This window comes from Danio aesculapii, chromosome 20, assembly GCF_903798145.1.
Source record: "Danio aesculapii chromosome 20, fDanAes4.1, whole genome shotgun sequence".
NCBI lineage: Eukaryota > Metazoa > Chordata > Actinopteri > Cypriniformes > Danionidae > Danio > Danio aesculapii.
In genome coordinates, this window is record NC_079454.1 from 7949553 (window position 1) to 7968647 (window position 19095).

Genomic DNA, 19095 nt, shown 5'->3' on the forward strand with positions numbered 1-19095 from the left:
TAATTACTTTTACAAATTTAAGTGGATTGAACATAAAACAATTAAGTTCTCCCTAAAAATCTGAAGAATTGTGTTGTTTCAGCTCATTTTATACAAGTAGTTTTAAAAAGCAGCAAAAAGTTTGCATTTTAATAATCAGTTTATATTAATATTTTTAGCAATTAATTGTAATAATTCTTCTGAGATTGTTAGTTACAACAGCAAGCACACAACAAAGAAATCCCAAGCTGTTATCACAAAAAAAAAAAAGAGAAAAAGACAAACATTTTGCAATGTACAAGAACAAAGTGGCTAAATGGAAAAAGGTCACCATATAATGTTTCATACACATACTTTACTGTAAGTAAAACATATGGTAACACTTTATTTTGATGGTCCATTTGAGTATTAGTAGACTGTCTATTTAATGTTGATACTGCTCCTTCAACAGACATTTAACTGACTATAAGAAACTTTGCAAGTACATGTCAACCCACATTAACCCCAACCTAACAATCTACCTATAATCTAATGACAGTTAGTTGGCATGTAGATGCAATGTAAATTAAATTCAACAAACTGACCATCAAAATGAAGTGTGACCAAACATAAACATACTTTTATTTATCAATTAACCTCTACTAAGTAAATAAAATCAATGTTTAATCTAAAACTGCTTTATTCTTGGTACACGTGTGCATAGTTTTTCAGGTGCACTGTAAAAAAATGGCCATGACGTTCAATGGTAAAAAAAAAAAAAAGTTAAAAATTCTATGGTAAAAATCCCTGTTTAACGCTTAATATATACAGTAAATAACCGTAAATTCACTTTCCCAGAATTCCCTGCATGACACTTAGTTTTTTATGCTTTTTGTTGACAATATTATGGTTCTTTTAAATGTTTTTCCTTATCAGTTAGAGTTTTATGTTACTTGTTTATTAAATTAGTTTAATTATATGTGTGCACCTTCTATACATTATTATACTTTTTCGTTGGTGGGAAAAGATGTTTGTGATGAGCTTTGGTTCATTAAATGACTTAATCATTTAAAGGGCACTGATGATGAAAATCATCTTTTGTAAGCTGTTTGAACAGAACTGTGTGCAGGTATAGTGTGTCCACAGTCATATTGGAGTGATATAAAGACAATAAGTCTCTCTTTTTTTTTTTTTTAGAAATTTTCTGACGTTAAAATAAGATCCAAATCCCTCCCATTTTGAGGCCGACTGTGATGTAGGAGTGCAGTTTCCCCGCCCACCATATTGATTGACAGCTGCATACTAATAGGTCTCCATAGTAATGTATTTAATCATATCAACAAGACAGGATGTGAGCAAAATAACATGGATTAAAAGATCTGTTCAGCTCTCTGTGATCATCAATCATCATCAAATATGACCAAGAATGAGTTTAAAATGTTTTTAAATCAGTGTATGCTCACAATAAATTACAGCGATTTTACCGTGTTTAGCCACGTGTCAGTACAATTATCCAAACAGACGCTTCAATCCCAGCGTGTGGATGTTAAATCAGGTTTATTTTGTACACTAACATAAAGGATATCCTTACAGCAATGGATATTACTGTGTATCCTGTCACATTTGCCATGCAAAGACAGCGTGTCCGCTGTGTGTGTGTGTCTGTGTGCATGCGTGAACTTTGTAATGACATGGTGTGTAATCGTCGCAGAAAGGCTTTAATTAACTCATCAAATAATCATTGGTCAAGTTCTTACTGTAGTATTTCTCACATACTGTATGTTATGTAAGATCTGCTTCCTTCATGTCTGTCACTAGTCAGGCTGGTGTTTATCCAGCCTGATCTCACGAGAAAACATAACTATTTTACGTTTTGTCAGTTTAGTGTCTAATTCGTACGAATTCGTACGAAATTGTACGATTTTAAAAAGGAGGCGTGGCACCTAACCCCACCCCTAAACCCAACCGTCATTGGGGGATGAGCAAATCATACGAATTAGATCGTATGAATTCATACGAATTAGCCACTAAATCAAAAAGTTACGAATTGCCGTGAGATTGTGTTGGTTTATCTGACGTCGTTTATCACACTCTGACATGTGGGAACGGTGGGTGGGGAAAATTAGCATTGAAGACATAGTCAACAAAAACAGCTACATTGCATTTACAGCAGAAAATTCTAGTATTCTGAAAGGTATAACAAATAATCTGATGGGTGTTTTGAGCTGAAACTTTACAGACACATTCTGGAGACACAAAAGAAATCTTGAAAAAGGGTAAAATAGGTGCCCTTTAAACCCGCTTATGGCTCTTTTTTTGCATGTTTTTAATTTATATTACATTGCTGTTGTAATTTCAACCTTACAATTTGGCAACAACAGATGCAGGTTTTTGTACCATAAAATTTAAACTTTTTTTTTTTTAACAGTGTAGCTTTGCTGGTGCAGTCGACATTTGCTGACAGATAATTAGATATAATGAATGATTTAACAAGATTCAAATATTTGCCCTGTTTGAAGCCCAAGCAGTTTAAGCAGACATTAAATATATCTTTCAAAAAATCTTATCCAACAAGTAATTGTAACATGCATAACATCAAACACATATCATATAATGATAAAATAAATGAGAAAATATTAATAATATTTAGGGGTTTAAAGTGAAATACAGTTTAACACATTAAAAATCTCCATTTAATAAAATCACAGAGAAGACAAAGTAATCAATTAGAATTGTAAATTTCAAATTTGGTCACTACCCTTCAAATCAATAGGGTTTACCAGTTTCTTAGCATAAAGAATAAATGATTTTTTTTCCAATTTTTCATAAATAAACTGGTTATGGTGAAGTGTTATATTTTGTATAAATGACAAAATAAATGATATTATTTTATAATAAATGACATTTCCCCCACAAAAGTTATCAATATTATACTTGCATTCGACAAATCTTTTCAAAATATTCTTCTTGTTTCTTATAATAATAATAATAATAATAATAATAAAGACATCCTGGACTGGTAAAACAAAAGAAAAATTTATTTGATTCCAACGTGGTCAGCTTTAAACCATCTTCAAGCACATTTGTACATTTTAATAGCCTACATTCTTAAGACTTTATAAGCTTAGTATTCCACTATTCTGCCACCAATTAAAAGATGAATTAGTCTTTATAAATTGAAATACCTATTAGCGTTTCAGCACGCCACTCATGATGATACAGAACAGTCATTAATTACAAGAATAAACAAAAACCTGGGTTAAAACGATTTATTATCTCGAGACGCCATCTTGTGGACAACCAAAGCATCTACATTAATTGTAAGGCCAGTGTGACAGGTTTTTATTTGTGTGTAAAAGTAGATGATTTATCACAGAACTTGTCCAAAATCTCATTTTCATGACAACCTGAGTCTCATTTCGCATCAGGTGGTTGCTTAAAATCATGTGTTTCGGCTTCAGAATGAGCCTGAAGCGTGTTTCTGGAAAACTGACACGCGCTCATATCAACAGAATTGGTCCTACAAAAACATGCCGGCGGTCTTCCTCTGAAAACCGTGAATTCCTGCGAACTGTAGAAAACCAAGATAGAGATGAAAAACTTGATTTACTTCTACCTGATTTAATTTCAATTCTTACCTCGACTTGAGCTGATCTGCTGTGGGTTGTGAGGATTCATACACTGTTTGTAACAGTGTCCATCAGCAGTGTTTTCAGTATGACAAATAAGAACGTCACAATGGATAAACACCTACAGTACATTGGGAATGTAAATGAACTGTTACAGGGTTTTCAGTTTCATGTACGTTTACTAGACACCAAAATAACTGTGCTGGTTATTTATACAGAAGTATGAAATCATGTAAACAAGGATTTTTTTTTTTTATTTTAATGTGTACATCTAATAATAAAACAAGGGTTCTACTTGTTAAACTACATTATTGTTATTATTAATATTATAACCTTTTCATGCCATCTATTTAAACATAAAAAACACTAATTATTGAAATAAACTCTTATTTGACAACAATAACAGGTGTCCTTGTAGAGTGTAATGTGGTTTTCTGTTGATGGTAATCACCATACATCATTTACTCAACACATTTCCAAACATAAGTTAATAACTGATTTCTTTCATATTCTACTTGACATTTTTTAAGATACTAGTATTCAGATTAAAGTGACATTTAAAGGCTTAACTAGGTTAATTAGGCAAGTCATTGTATAACAGTGTTACATAGTTCTGTAGACAATCAAAATAAACCATAAAGGGATAGTTCACCCAAAACTGAAAAATTATAATTCACCATGTTATTCTAAACTGCCCAGAGCTTAGTTCATCTTCAGACTCAAACGAAAACATTTTTGACATGAAATCTGAGAGCTCTCTCATCCTCCATAGACAAAGATACTAAAATGACTTCATTCAAGTTTCTTCTCTTCGTTGTTCATTCAGAGACGCTTTAATGAAAGTGCTGTGCACATTGACTTTCACTGTTTGCTCTTGTGAATGCGAGCCCTTAAGTGTCACTTTTGAGTGAAAGTCATTTTTGTTTTATGAGCTTGATTGGTTTAAGGATGTTTTTTGCTTCCTTTATGGATATTGAAAGTCTCTCAATTTTGCCATCTACTGAGAATAAGGAAACACTTGTATTATATCTGAAACAGTGGTCTCAAACTCCTGTTCCTGGAGTGCTGCAGCTCTGCAGTTTACAGTAGCTCCAACCACCTCCAACTCACACCTGCTTAATGGTCTTGAACACCTTGATTTTTGCATTAGCTGTGTTTGATTAGGGTTGGAGCAAAACGGTGCAGAGCTGCAGCTCTCCAGGAATCAATTTTGAGCTTTATGATCTAAAATATCTTTGCGTTTTGAAGATGAACGAAGGTCTCAGATGATCGGCATCAGCTAAATAATGACAATTTTCATTTTTGGGTGAGCTAACATTTTAATTTCGGTATTTTGATACAAGTAAATGGTTTCACAAAAATTTTTACAACAAGAGTTCTACAATTGGTAACACTTTATAATAACTAAACCCTATTAATCATTTATTAGGCATTATCAAATAGTTAATTCATCATTTGTTAAGCATTAACTCTACATTAAGCAGATTATAAATACAGCTACACATGCTGGGGGCTAATAATATTGACAATAAAATGACAATTAAAACAGCTTTTATTTTAGCTGAAATAGAACAAATAAAACTCTCAAAAGAAAAAAATATTATAGGAAATGCTGTGAGAAAGGTCTTGCCCTATTAAACATAATTTGAGGGAAAAAAATTCACAGGAAGGCTAATAATTCTGACTTCAACTGTATATAGTAATCCTAAAAAAGTGCAATAAATATATTTTACAAAAGAATGCTCCTGTTTTTGACAGCATAAAGGGGTGTTCATAACACTAACATTGAAAAATGTAACCAAAATTCGGACTTATTATTTAAGACCCTAAAGAATCATTTCAACTTGTTTTAAATGAACATCCAATGTCACCGTTATCAATTCTGCAAACAACTTACCCGTCTCATTGTAGTGGCAGCATCATCTGTAGAGCTCCTATCGGTCTTGGTGAAATCCAGCATTTTAACCTCAAATCTTTTGAAATGATCCGGGATGTTTACTCTGTCATCAGCGATTACAGGACGGATTTTAGTCTGCTCTGGTCCTTTAGGACATCTGAATTAAAGATGAAAAAGTTGAACCCTTGTCAAGTGGCCATGCTCTACAAAAATATGATTAAGCATACCCGTCAACTATTAAATCCCATCGAGGTTTGGACTCTTTGTCCTTGGTGAGTGTTGCCCAACAGTTTTCCAGGCCTACTGCCATCTTGGAGTCCCTGGAGTGATCCATACCCACCTCGAAATACAGAGGCTGCTTCAGAAACTTTAAAAGTGGGTAGTCGCCATCATGATAGAAGAGTTTGTAGACCATATCTAGCAGGATAAAAAAATAAAAAATGTAAACAAACAAAAAAAAAGTAATTACTCAAATGATATAATTATATTACTCTGACAATTTCAGTGTGAAACATGTTCTCCCCGTGTTCGCATGGGTTTCCCCCACAGTCCAAAAGACGTGCCAAAACAATCTCATGGCAGCTCGTAACTTTTTGATTTAGTGGCGAATTCGTACAATTTAGTACGATTTGCTCATTCCCCTGTGACGGTTGGGTTTAGGGGTGGGGTTAGGTGCCACGCCTCCTTTTTAAAATTTTACAATTTCGTACGACTGAACTCGTACTTATTCGTACGAATTAGCCACTAAACAGACAAAACGTAAAATACTTAAGTTTTCTCGTGAGATCAGGCTGGACGTGCTGTAGGTGAATTGGGTAAACTAAATTGTCTGTAGCGTATGTGTCCTGGCCCTCCAGGTTGGGGGTTGAGTGTTCAAATCAAAGGCACCTGCAGTAGCACCCAAAGGGCAGAGCAAGATGCTAACCATCGAACAAAAAGTTGAACTTCTGGACATGATAAAGGTAGAAGTTACATGGCTATATGCCGACATTATGGAATGAATCTTCGGTTTGTTACGTTCAGTTTTACAGCCTTAAAACATCTATAATAATTGTGAAAATAAAGCAGACTACTTCACGGATTTTGCCTACTGCAAGTTACTTTTAGAACGCAAGTCCAACAATTAATGAGGGACCACTATAAATCAACTTATATAGGGCACTAATAAAACGGTTTTGCTATTAAGAGCAAACCACTAGCAAAACAAAATAGGTGTACATACCTTGAGAGAGCCTGAGGCTAACAGATAGTTCACCCTTCCCCACATCTGCATGAGGCTCTTTAAAGTGTGAAACAGCATGGAAGATCATACTCTCTGTAGCGTTTGCAACATAAACACAGGACACTACGAACCTGTTTGAGAAACAGTAACGTTTCATTAGCATTTATCTGATTGTTATACATCAGCATACCAGTGCCCAATAGTGATAGTCCCAAGCCCACAAGTGCCCAATAGTAATTTGTCAAGAACAGATCATGTGTACAGGCCCTTCTAAAAATACTGGAAAATAAAGCCTGGCAATTCTTCTGGAATGAATTGTAGTTCCATTACCAGTAAATAGCAATGTAATGTACTGTGTAAACAGTGCATTACATTGTGAAACAGCTAAATGTTTAACTCTGGAATCTCTAGCCCATTTCACACATACAGACTGCCCTGGGAAATCTCTAGCAAATTGTCATCGAGATAATGTGTGAACTGACCCTTTAAAGAATACAAGAAAACTTGTTCCGAGTTGTATTACATTTCCAGTAAACTACAGAAATTCTGCTGTGTGAGAACAAGGAAAATTACCTGTATAAATCCATTCTATTCTAGTGTGAAATTATTCCATAGCACTTCAGGATACGAATTTGTGCTTGACACCATTAACTTAGAAAAAAAATCTATCATTTATCATTCAAAGGAGCCAGGGGGTCAACTATTCTTCAATGGCTGTGCGATGTTGCTGGAAGTCAAGTTGAGGGAGTGTGCAGTTGGCATGCTGACTGAAGGGATGTCAACTAGAGCTGTTGCCTGTCATTTGAATGTTAACTTTACTAACATAAGACGTCTCCAAAGACATTTCAGAAAATGGTGTAGTACATCCAACAGACCATGGCACACCAACCTATGACCTACATATCCAGCATTCACCCCCAAGATAGACAAACCAGCCACCCAGACAGCTGCTACAACAATCACTTTGCAGAACCAAAGAATTTCTGCACAAAGTCAGAGACAGTCTCAGAGAAGCTCATCTGCATGTTTTTCATCTTCATTGGGGTCTCAATCTGACTACATTTCACCATCATAACTGACTTGCATGGGCAAATGCTCACATTCGATGGTGTCTGGCACTTTGAAGAGGTGTTCTCTGAACAGATGTAATGTAATGTGTGTATTTATAAAGCGCATTTATTGTGTTTGGCCATACACCAAATACGCTTCACAATCATGAGGGGCTCTTTTCATACCACCACCAGTGTGCAGCAACTACTTGGACGATGCGATGGCAGCCACGCGATAATGATGCCAGTGCGCTCACCACACACCAGCTATAGGGGGAGTGGAGAGACAGTGATAGAGCCAATTCGGTTGATGAGGATGATTGGGAGGCCATGATGGTTAAGAGCAGAGAAGAAATTTGGCCAGGACACCGGGGTTACACCCCCCTTTACGAGAAGTGCCATGGGTTTTTTTTAATGACCACAAAGAGTCAGGACCTTGGTTTGTGTCATCCGAAAGACAGACGAACTCTGGTTTTCACTGTCCAGAGCAGACAGCATGTATGAGGTCATGTGGGTTGAGCAGTTTAATGTTATGAGCATTGTGATTTGAGTGGCACATGTTGGCGGTGGGGTTATGTTATGGTGAGGCGTATATTATGGACAACCAACACATCTGCATGTTATTGATGCCATTTATCCACAAACATCAACTCATTTTACAGCATGATTATGCACAGTCCCCTCTTGCAAGGATTGGTACACAATTCGTGGAACTTGAAAACGTCCCAGTTCTTGCATGGCCAGCACACTCACCAGACATGTCAACGATTGAACATACTCTGGATTGACATTCAACAGTGTGTTCCAGTTTCTGCCAATATCCAGCAACTTCGCACAGCTATTGAAGTGGAGTGGACCAACATTCCACAGGTCGCTATCAACAACCTAATCGACTATATGTGAAGGAGATGTGTTTTTTTCTGTTCTGCAAAGGGTTTTAAACATTGATTATAAATGAGCTCAAATCATGTGGTTTCTCAGCATGCTTTTTAAATGCCCTTTGTAAATAAATGAAACTTATATTCAAACTCCTAACCTGTATACTGGCTCAGGTTCCAATTCAGAAGTCTGAGGTAAAGGATCAGTCTTCCAGGTGATTTCATTCTCGTATATCATGGTGTCCTCAACAAACTGAATAAGACAGAGTTAGTAACCACAGCTGTGCAAGTACTTGACATGTCCCACAAGTCCCCCAAATGTACCTTTCGTGTGGTCCCACAACTGGTGACATCAAAGCGAAAATAAGCAAAGTGGTCTTCATTGTAGTAGGGTTTGCATGTGGGGTCCCTTAAAGAGAGTTCACTGGGAAGATACTGTACTGATTCCAGTTTGGGAAGCACCACAGTAACCGTTCCATTAGGAAAACACTCTGGTACAAATGACAGAATGAGAAACTCACCATTGCAAACTAGCAACAAGAAATCATCCGGGTAGTCAGGCAAGATATGAACCTACCTGATAATTTTACCAGAAAGGTGCACGTAAGGGACACATCGTTAAATTTCCAGTTATTCAAGGAATTGTACATTTTCACATCAATTCTTCCTTCAATTCCAGCCAACTGAATGGACTTCAAAAAAAGAAAGAATCAAATCTTAAGACAAAGGTTCTTAAGGCCTTATGACAAACTTTTGTAGTAAACAAATCTGCATTTATGTCTTGCACAGAAAAAAAAAGAGCAGCAATTGAGTTTTAATCAGGGGTGCCCAATCCTGTTCCTGAAGATCTACCTTCCTGCAGAGTTTAGCGGCAACCTTGATCAAACACACCTGTCTTTAATTAGCAAGTGCTTCTAAGATCCTACTTAGCTGGTATAGTTGCGTTAGGTCAGGGTTGAAGCTGAACTCTACAGGAATGTAGATCTCCAGGAACAGGATTGGGCACCCCTGGTTTAAAATCAACCTGAGGCCTGTACTGTATAAAGCACTACCAGTGCAACCTAGGAAATCAGAAAAATACCTCAAGAGCTACAACTGGGGACAGGAACGGCACAATTATTGTCAGATGGGTTTTGTTTGAATGGTGTTCAAACTGCTGCAAAATTTCCTCATTCAGCTCTGTTTGTCCCAGTGTGATCTTTAAGTCTGAAGTAGGAACACTTCCAAAAGCAACATGTATGTCGAAGTGGTCCTGATGACAGTTTCCCTCTGCTTTTGGAAGTACTGCAGAAGAAGTTGAAGATGATGTTGAAGAAGACATTGAAGTTGAAGGACGAAAGACGACAATCAGCATGTTTCAACTTGTCAAAATATATTTTGTGTTCAACAGAAAAAAAATAACTTCAAGGTTTAGAACCACTTGATAGGGAGTGAATTACAAGAACATTTTTATTTGTGGGTGAACTACTGATAAACTCTTTACTAGCAATGATCCTGTAATGTGACATGCATAACTCTATTATATGGATCACGCCAACAAGCCATAATGTGACCCCTTGACATAAACGAAGATATTCAAGAGCAAGACATGGCACAATTTATAATTCTCACATCAGTCAAGAGGTCTTACCAGTGTCAGTTACAGAAGTTTCTAGCTCTGCCGAGTGTGAAAATGATGAATGATCAGGCAAGACAGTGAATCCAAAGACAACAGGAAGAGTGTAGGTTGTTTTATCAAGGTGAACTTTCTGCATTAAAAGAAACAACCATATTAAGCAAAGTTAAAATCCAACAATCTGCTAAAAAGCTTCCTGAACCAAAATTAAAATGTGTACCTTTATTTGGACATGTGGTTCAGAGAAGGGAATTTGAAGAGAAAATGCCTTAGTATCATTGGGGAAGCTGTGCTCCTGTAGGATAATGCCTTTAAACATGAGCTCCGGAACAGTGATCAATTCAGAGCCAATGGTGACACTCAGAAGCTCCACATCAGGTAGGAAGTACCCCAGAAATACATCAAACATCTTCTGATTGGGTTCAGTTTCTGATCACATGAAAACAAGTATACTGAAAAATAAAGTAAAACAATCTGTTCTGGCCAAAATACAACACTCACTGTCTGCGATTTGAGGTGGCCATGGTGTCAAAGGAGTGGTGATGGGGAACAAGACTCTATATTTGGTCTTATCAACTCCTTCCTGCCACAGTAACTCAAGCATGGGCTCTATGGTGTAACTGATATGATACTGGTCCTTAAGAGTATGGCTCTGTAATTAAAACACGTGTTAGTTAATGTATTCAAGCAAAACACAAACATGACAAGTTAGAAAACTCAACCTTGAAGTATCCATCAGGAGCCCCGATGGGAATCTCAACAACAACATGGGATTCTGTTAATGTCATGCTATAGCTACGACTGGCCATTTCATTAGGTGTGAGCCTTCTGCCATTAACACCCATATGCACCTCCAGGATTTCAAGTTCAGAGGACACCAAAGGTGTTATGCGCAGAGGAAGGCGCCAATAAATCATGTCCCCTTCAACAGAAGCTCCACCTGAAATTTAATCAGAGTAAAACAGAACTTTAGGAGTCTATTTTTTGTGTCTTGCTTAAATGATCTAAAGGTGATGATACACAGCACAACTTTTAGAGCAATGTTGCTGAGAATTTCCCATTGAGAATGGGCAACAAAACTGTAGCTGGATCAGTTAGATTGGTCAATGCCAAATAGAGAGATCCTTCAATCAGAATGCTAGAAGAAAATCATGTGACAGATTAGGAGCACTCAGAGAAATTCAAACAAGATGGGGGTTACTCAGCAGCAATGGAGTATGTTGTCAAGAGTCAACACAAAACAGGGTAATGTAATTTAATGCTTACAATACCAACAGCTATCCAATTTAAAAGGTGCAGTTAGCTTCCTTAAATACTTTTATGTAGGTCAAGTGTTTTGGTGTGTTTTTTTTGTGGTCCCTTGTGGGTTCATTATATTAACTTTATTAATAAGCAGTGGTGGTGATTCAGAAAAAGGGTTTTGAAAGAATTTTTATTTCTAATGAGTTCGCAATAGGCTTGCTCCTCTCTAAATGCTTGTTGCCCAATGTCTGTTGCTCTAAATTAGGGGTTACCAAACTCGTTCCTGGAGGGCCGGTGTCCTGCAGAGTTAAGCTCTTGAACAACCTAATCAAGTTCTTACTAGGTATAATTGAAACTTCCAGGCAGATATGTTGAGGCAAGTTTGAGCTAAACTCTGCAGGGACTAAGGCTGTCCAGGACCATGACTGGTGACCCTTGCAGTCTCAATAGTTGCACCGTGTCTCATTTGGCTACCAGTAGCTGGCCAACATTGCTCAGAAATTTGCCCCATTTATCAATAAGATGATTCGGAAGATCCTGGATCTTTTGTGATCTGAGAAATATGATCATGATCATCAATGCAGCAATTGGTTGATGACAAGACAGCAGTCTAATGACATGTAATTAATATTCAATTATTAGCCATGTGAGCAAAATGACAATCTGTAGTACACGAAACAGTTTGTTAAATGATATGCAATAAGATATTGCATTTGTGGTAGGTTATTTGTACACTTTCTGTCAAGAGGATAGTATTTAGCAATTTAGCTTTACCTTTTGAGCAGATCTGCTGACAGTATTCAAGTTTTTTTTTTTTAAGTTTTACAATTTTTAAGGTATATCCGGCGGTTTAAATGATTTCTGCATCAACACATTTAGATATTTTAGAAGTGTTCTGCATCTTCGGTGCTACATCAAAATCACTTGCATACTAGTGGTCAACGTTGCATATGCATGACTCATGTAAAAAATGTTTTAGTTACAAAATAATTCTCTCTCATTAGGAATATTGCCAATGTCTATTATTATACTATATTATACTATTAGTGGTAAATTTTCAAAGTTGGTGTTTGTCTAAAAGGTACATTTTGCCATCCTAAAAGTATATATTGGTAGCTAAAGTGTACATATTAATCACTAACAAGAGGTTCTATTTGAATCCCTTGAAAAGGAACCACCCCCATGTGTAGACTGTATATATTTAAATCATTTACAAAATTCAGATTTTACATTTATTTTCCCCATATTATGATTACCCTTAAGAAAATATTAGCTGTTTGTACATACTGTCAGTATCACCTTGACACAATCTAATCCTGTTTATATGAAATAAGCTGCTTGGGAGCATGCTTGAGCTTACAGACTTGTTGCTATGACAACAACTCCTGGATGAGTTTTGCAGAAAAAAAAACTATCCCAGATGGTGCCAAATCCTCAACCATCTGATCCAGCTAACGGAGTAATCCATGTATGAACAATGAACTACACAAAGAGTCATTGGAGACCAAAGTGGCTAAATAAGACAAAAGCATGTGAATGAAATCTCACTTGTTGGACAAACGGCTGCAGACTCCACTATAGTCATCATCCAGCGATCTCGGAACAAGACCACCGATTTGAACACCATCATATCAATATCCTCAATCTGACAAGGAAAGATGCAGCACTTCAGGCTTTACAGAGGAACAAATGTTTTAATGTATGTCAGTTCTTACACGTTGGGCATAGGTTTCAGCCATGTTGTAAGGGCTTCGCATGACCAGTCGTGTTGGAGAACTGTTAAGACTGTAGCCTTTCTGTTCGATGGTCTCTTTATCAAAAGCCCTCTCTTCAGGGGTGAACAGAATAATCCTCCAGAGTTTCAAGTTAGGCATATCTATGGACTGTTACAAAAAACAGGATATTTGATTTTATGTGTACAAAAAGAAGACATGTGAAATTAGACCATAGAAGTAAATTAATACCAAATATCTTCTATAATCATACCTGCCAACATTTGTCTCCAGGAGAACGGGAGGTGGGAAAGGTGTTGGGGTTTGATGTCTGAATAACACACTTAACTGTACTGTGGTGTTAGTAACTGTACTGTGGAGTGGGTTTTGGGCAGCCACTGCGATTGGATACTATAGCAAAGTTGGGGTGTTACAGACTACTATACCAAAAATAGTCAGGGGGAGAAGGGAGGGGGGTCCTGGTGGTGAATTTACAGGAGTTTTCCAGTAGAAATAACAAAACGCAAGGGTGGCGAGAGATGGGTCTTAAATATGGGAATCTCCAACGAATGTGTTGGCAGGTATGTCTATAATATAAAAAAATAATACACTGAATTAACTAGTGTTTCTATTTGAGGTTAAGAATTTCAAGAGCTTGAATTTTACAGTAGGTTCTGAATTTTACTATAACTGTTTACTTAAGCTGTGAATATTTATATTTAGGTATACAATATTTTTATACTTAAATTCAATACTTTAAATTAAGCTTCAAACATCCAACTTTAACATATTCAGTGTGTTTGAAAATATAATATATACAAATTAAAATGCAATTTGAGATTCTTTTAATTTTTATTTACAAATTTACTTAAAAAAATTCAGGGGTTCAAATTTGGCAGAAAATTCACCATTACATCCAGGAAAAACAATAAAGTGCCGATGAACAATCTTCAACCATTGTTTTTTGCTCACCAGCAGGAGATGCAACTGCACCATTGCAAACAGTATGTTTTTTTTTTGCAATGCAAGAATTTTTAAGCCAGTAAATATGCTAAATATTTTCCAACTTATTTTGTGCAACACAGCCTCTGGCATCCTTATGCCTTTATAAACTAAGCATTTTGAAAACACTGAAGACCCTGTTTTAGTTTGAAAACACCGTTTTCCATTTCAGTTTAGACAAGCTAAATTGCAAACTTTTGAAAATAGAATAGAATAGCTTCCCTTGGTAAAGGAGGAAAAGGGGAAGATGGGGCGGACGGGAATTCATCAAAATGAAGATAAGGGAAGACGAAATGGGCTATTTATTGTAGGATTTGATTCATCTGATTGGTTTTTCGAGGATTGTTGATGAGAGACCAGCCACAATCAATCATATCACTTGATCCTCTAGAAATTAGTTCTAATAATTCACTAAGTTGTATGTGGATGGAGATTGCTCTGAACTGCAGTCAGAAATGGCAGTTTAAATTGTGTTATGGGCAAACAGCACATTAGAAATAGTACTCTGTATTGCTTTTCATATTCTCTTTGTACGGGTCTTAAGCAAAATAAAAGAGAGTTTATACTTGCCCACTGTTTTACTGGTGCAGCCTTCACATCTGGTATTGCATTCCTTACGGATACCTGACAGAACAGAAGCATGCAAAAGGCAAGGAGGCATAACAAACTTCTGTAATTGGTTAAAACTGCATTTGATACATTTTTGTCCAAGCCAGAGCAGGTAGCACAAACCCTTTTACAGAACTACTGATGAAACTGTGCTGCAGTAGTGCCTTATTAAATGCGTCACAGAATATTTTACATGTATACTACTGGTCAAAAGTTTGAGGTCAGTAAGATTTTTAAATGTCTTAAAATAAGCTTCTCCTGCTCACAAAGGCTGCATTTACTTCATCAAAAATACAGGACAAATTGCAAAATGTTATTGCACTATAAAATAACTTAAAAAGTAGTTTATAATTTAATTTAATAATTTACTCGTGATTTTAAAGATGAATTTTCAGCTTCCTTAGTCGCAAGATCCTTCAGAAATCACTCTAATACTAATAACTGTTATTATTATAATATTGCAGCATGGTGGTGCAGTGGGTAGCACAATCACCTCACAGCAAGAAGGTTGCTGGTTCGAGCCCCGGCTGGGTCAATTGGCATTTCCTTGTGGAGTTTGCATGTTCTCCATGTGTTTGCGTGGGTTTCCTCCAGGTGCTCTGGTTTCCCCCACAAGTCTAAAAATGAATTGGGTAAGCTAAATCATTCGTAGTCTATGTGTGTGAATGAGTGTGTATGGATGTGAATGAGTGTGTATGGATGTGAATGAGTGTGTATGATGGGTTGCAGCTGGAAGGGCATCCACTGCGTAAAACATATGCTGGATAAGTTGGCGGTTCATTCCGCTGTGGCAACCCCAGAAGGGCCAGAAGCCGAAAAGAAAATGAATGAATGTATTATTATTATTATTAATGGTAATAGTAATAAGAGCAATAATGACTGGAGTAATAATTTAATTTGAAACTACATACAATAAGCAATTAATAATTTTTTTTGTATTTAATAAATGCTGCCTTGATGAAAAGAATCTTTTAATTTTTTTTCTAAAAAAAAAAAAAGACTGACCCCAAACGTTTGACCGGTAGTGTATACTCAAGCAATATTATTCTTAATAATCCCCAGCTATCAATTTCAACACACAAGCCTAATCCCAAACTGAATCCTAACCCCTTTCCACAGCTTTGCAATAGAAATCTAGTCACCATATACTATTTCCCATATAGAAATTTGATAAGCAAATCAAATAAAACATAGAAATTCATGTTTGGCGTGAATATCTTTGAACACAATATTCAAGATGATTCTTATACCTGAATAAAGCAGTTTTATTTGTTTTATCTGGAAATGTCACACCTTGAAAATTTGTCCAATTAGTATCAAGTATTGAGGGCTGGTTTAAACTCCCTCTCCTAAAACTAAAATGATGAATGGGACACCCTACAGTTTTGTGGACTCAAGAGACATGCATGTGGCACCCATGTTTTTCTATCCACAAGTGTACATGTCTTATTGCAAATAACATCAAAGTTGAAAATATTTGCTCACATTTACACAGAAAAATGACCACAAACCTAAACCTTTTTTTTAAATTTGTAAAAATCAGCTGTCAGGAATATAACACACAGAATTGGGGGATACAAAAGAAAAAAGATATAAGATATGCAAGGCAACAGAATGTGATTCAAATGTGCCTTAATACTTTCATACTTTAAAATGCATCTTTCAAAGGTGATATTTCAGTTTTTGGATGCAGTGGAAGAGTCTAATTTGGGATTGGGCCTTACCGGGGTCTTAAAATAAGTTAAAATTAGTTGGTTCCAGTGCATTTAATTAAAGTTGAAGCTAAACACTGCAGCAATATTGACCTCCGGGAACTAATGACACATTTCAAACAACACAGAATCTGGAATTTTTGTACTTCATTCTTGGAAATAACATCTAGAAAGCTGCTTGAAGTTGAACAACGGACTCGTGAACTGAGGCTGATAAAAGATCATGAGATGCGTCATTTGATATCAATGGTTAGTTCTGCTAAAGCAAGATTAGTATGGAGCTACTAGGCAAGGGACAAGAACTGTTTTCAAGGTATACTGCGGTTTGGAAAAGTCAAGGTTTTAAAACCATAAAAATTTTTTGCTATACCATTCCTAAGGTGTGTGTAATATTTTTTTTATTACTGTTTTTTTTTTTTGTCGCCTTTTTAATTGTAAAGAAATCTGTGTTTTTAAAACAAATAAAGACATCAGAAGTCAATGATTTATTTGAATTATTTAGCCAGATTTATGTTTACTGCTCCAAAGTATTTTAAATGTTTCTCAAAATAAAATATATTGTGTTCAAAAGGGAAAAAGGTTTTGTTTACAACCAAAATGAGTGTGAACTCTACTAATAAAGGGTTTGTCTAAAATTATATTAGTTTTATAGCACAATATACAGTTATTTTTGTTTCACGTTAGCTGTATTAATAATGGCAGCTATCACTTTCTATTTTTTTTTTTTTTTGTTAGTCAGAATTGGCACAATAACATATGTTATGAAATATTCACATCTTACTGAGTGAAAAATGGTTGGAAAAAAAAGGTTGGAAGTAGGACAATTTAAAGTTTCATACCTCTGACTGTCTGGAACACAGCTGTCATTGGTCAAATTAAAAGGGATAGTTTACCCAAAAATGAAAATTTATTCACCCTTATGTGGTTGCAAACCTTTATAAAACTCCTTTATTCTGTTGAAACCAAAATAAATATTTTAAAGAGAGCTGAAAACTGGTAACCACTGGCATTCATGGTAGAAAAAAAAAAAAAACATACGATGGAAAAATCAATGGTTACAGGTTTCCAGTTTTCTCCAAAATATCTTCTTTTGTGTTCAACAGAATGAAACTCCAGCAGGTTTGCAACAACTGACAGTAAGCAATGGCAATTTTCAGTTTTGGGGAACTATCCCTTTAAATGCACTATGACCACATAAGCACTGTAACATCCAAAAACGTAGCAAATTTGAAGCAAATAAAGAGTTTCCTTGCCTCCATGAAGTTGGTCTCACACAGAATCTCACGCGAAGTCATGGTGTAACTGCAGGACTTGGACACTTCATGGACTTTTTCAGAGAGCATAGAGAATTTGTACAGTTTAAACTGCATAGCTACGTTAGTTTTCTTTTCACCCTACAGAAAAACATATAGAATGGCTGGGTAAGTGTTATTAGAGATTAAAACAAAAGTACTTTCTCCTTAAAAACGCTCTTTCTATCTTCATATTTACATATAAACCACAGCCTAAGAACTAGACCTTGGTAAATGTTTAAAATTTATAAAGACACAACCTGTTTCTCTGCAAAACAGCTCTGTAGGGAAGCTGACACTATCATATTGCCCCAGGGATCAGATTTCTGTGTGTATCCACACTGAGCTGCCAGGAAAGGTGTGAGAAGGACTGTCTGGGTGTTATCTGAAACAACCAGAGGAGGTCTGAATTGAGTGCTGGGTGTATTAAACTCACTGGCACGCAGGCAAAAGGTCAGTCAACTTACTGACTGCATAAACCTCAAGAAGACTCAAAGAACCAGGGAGTGTAAACTGCACCCGGTTTCCAAGACATTCAGCTTGAATTTCTTCTGCAATTAAAGAAATGCATCCATTAAAGTATTACAAACACTTGACTCAAGCTATTTTACACCGATAGCACGGCTTACCTCCAAAGGCATCCGCAAACGTGCTTATTAGTGTGGTCATAAGCCATAAAGCTCTACAAACATGAAAAAAATTAATCAAAACACCTCGTGATCCAAACACTCATATTTAAACAGCCCTAAACATACCCTGTTTCAAAGCACCCCATTCTTGGATATTTTTTAAAGTGTATATAAACCGTCAATGTTATGTTTTCCACACAAACGCGAGAGCGGTGAGAGGGGTGATTAGTGGGCATGCGCGTTGCATCTGATTGCGCGAAATTGCGTACAGGTGAGCAGGTTCAACAGCTCCGTCCAACTAGGTGTGGAGTTTTGAGGGTTAACTGGACTCTGTGCCCATAGTGATCATATATTATTGATGAAGTGAACGTTTCTTTTGTGTTTGTTAAAACAGACGTGCTGAAAGAAGCGAAAGAGCTGAGGACGCGTGGGTATGTGATCTTTTGATCTTATATGCACAAGTCTCACTTTTTGACAGTTCAGTTTGATAATTTATTATAGTTATGAGTAATAAGATAATGGGGATATTTTTGTAAGTATACATATTCATTTAGGCTGCTTCTCAATAATAAGTTTGACTCGTAGTCCCATATAGAAGTATTACAATTTACCTTTATGAAATACAAATTCATATTAGGGTTTCACACAT

At 36.3% G+C, this 19095-nt stretch overlaps 1 protein-coding gene across 1 annotated transcript; it reads right to left on the minus strand.

Moving 5' to 3' along the window:
* Window positions 1-3179: 3179 nt before the first annotated feature.
* zpax2 (zona pellucida protein AX 2) lies at window positions 3180-18592 on the minus strand. Its single transcript, XM_056481675.1, has 21 exons — window positions 18573-18592; window positions 18447-18499; window positions 18285-18365; window positions 18078-18202; window positions 17779-17919; window positions 14775-14828; window positions 13206-13373; window positions 13039-13135; window positions 10971-11188; window positions 10750-10900; window positions 10469-10677; window positions 10264-10381; window positions 9715-9917; window positions 9211-9325; window positions 8958-9124; window positions 8792-8886; window positions 6707-6837; window positions 5712-5901; window positions 5485-5641; window positions 3597-3708; window positions 3180-3529 (listed from the first exon to the last, which is right to left on the minus strand). The coding sequence occupies exons 1-21, from the start codon at window positions 18590-18592 to the stop codon at window positions 3459-3461; spliced, it is 2676 nt and encodes an 891-aa protein (XP_056337650.1). The 3' UTR covers window positions 3180-3458.
* Between the last annotated feature and the right edge of the window lie 503 nt (window positions 18593-19095).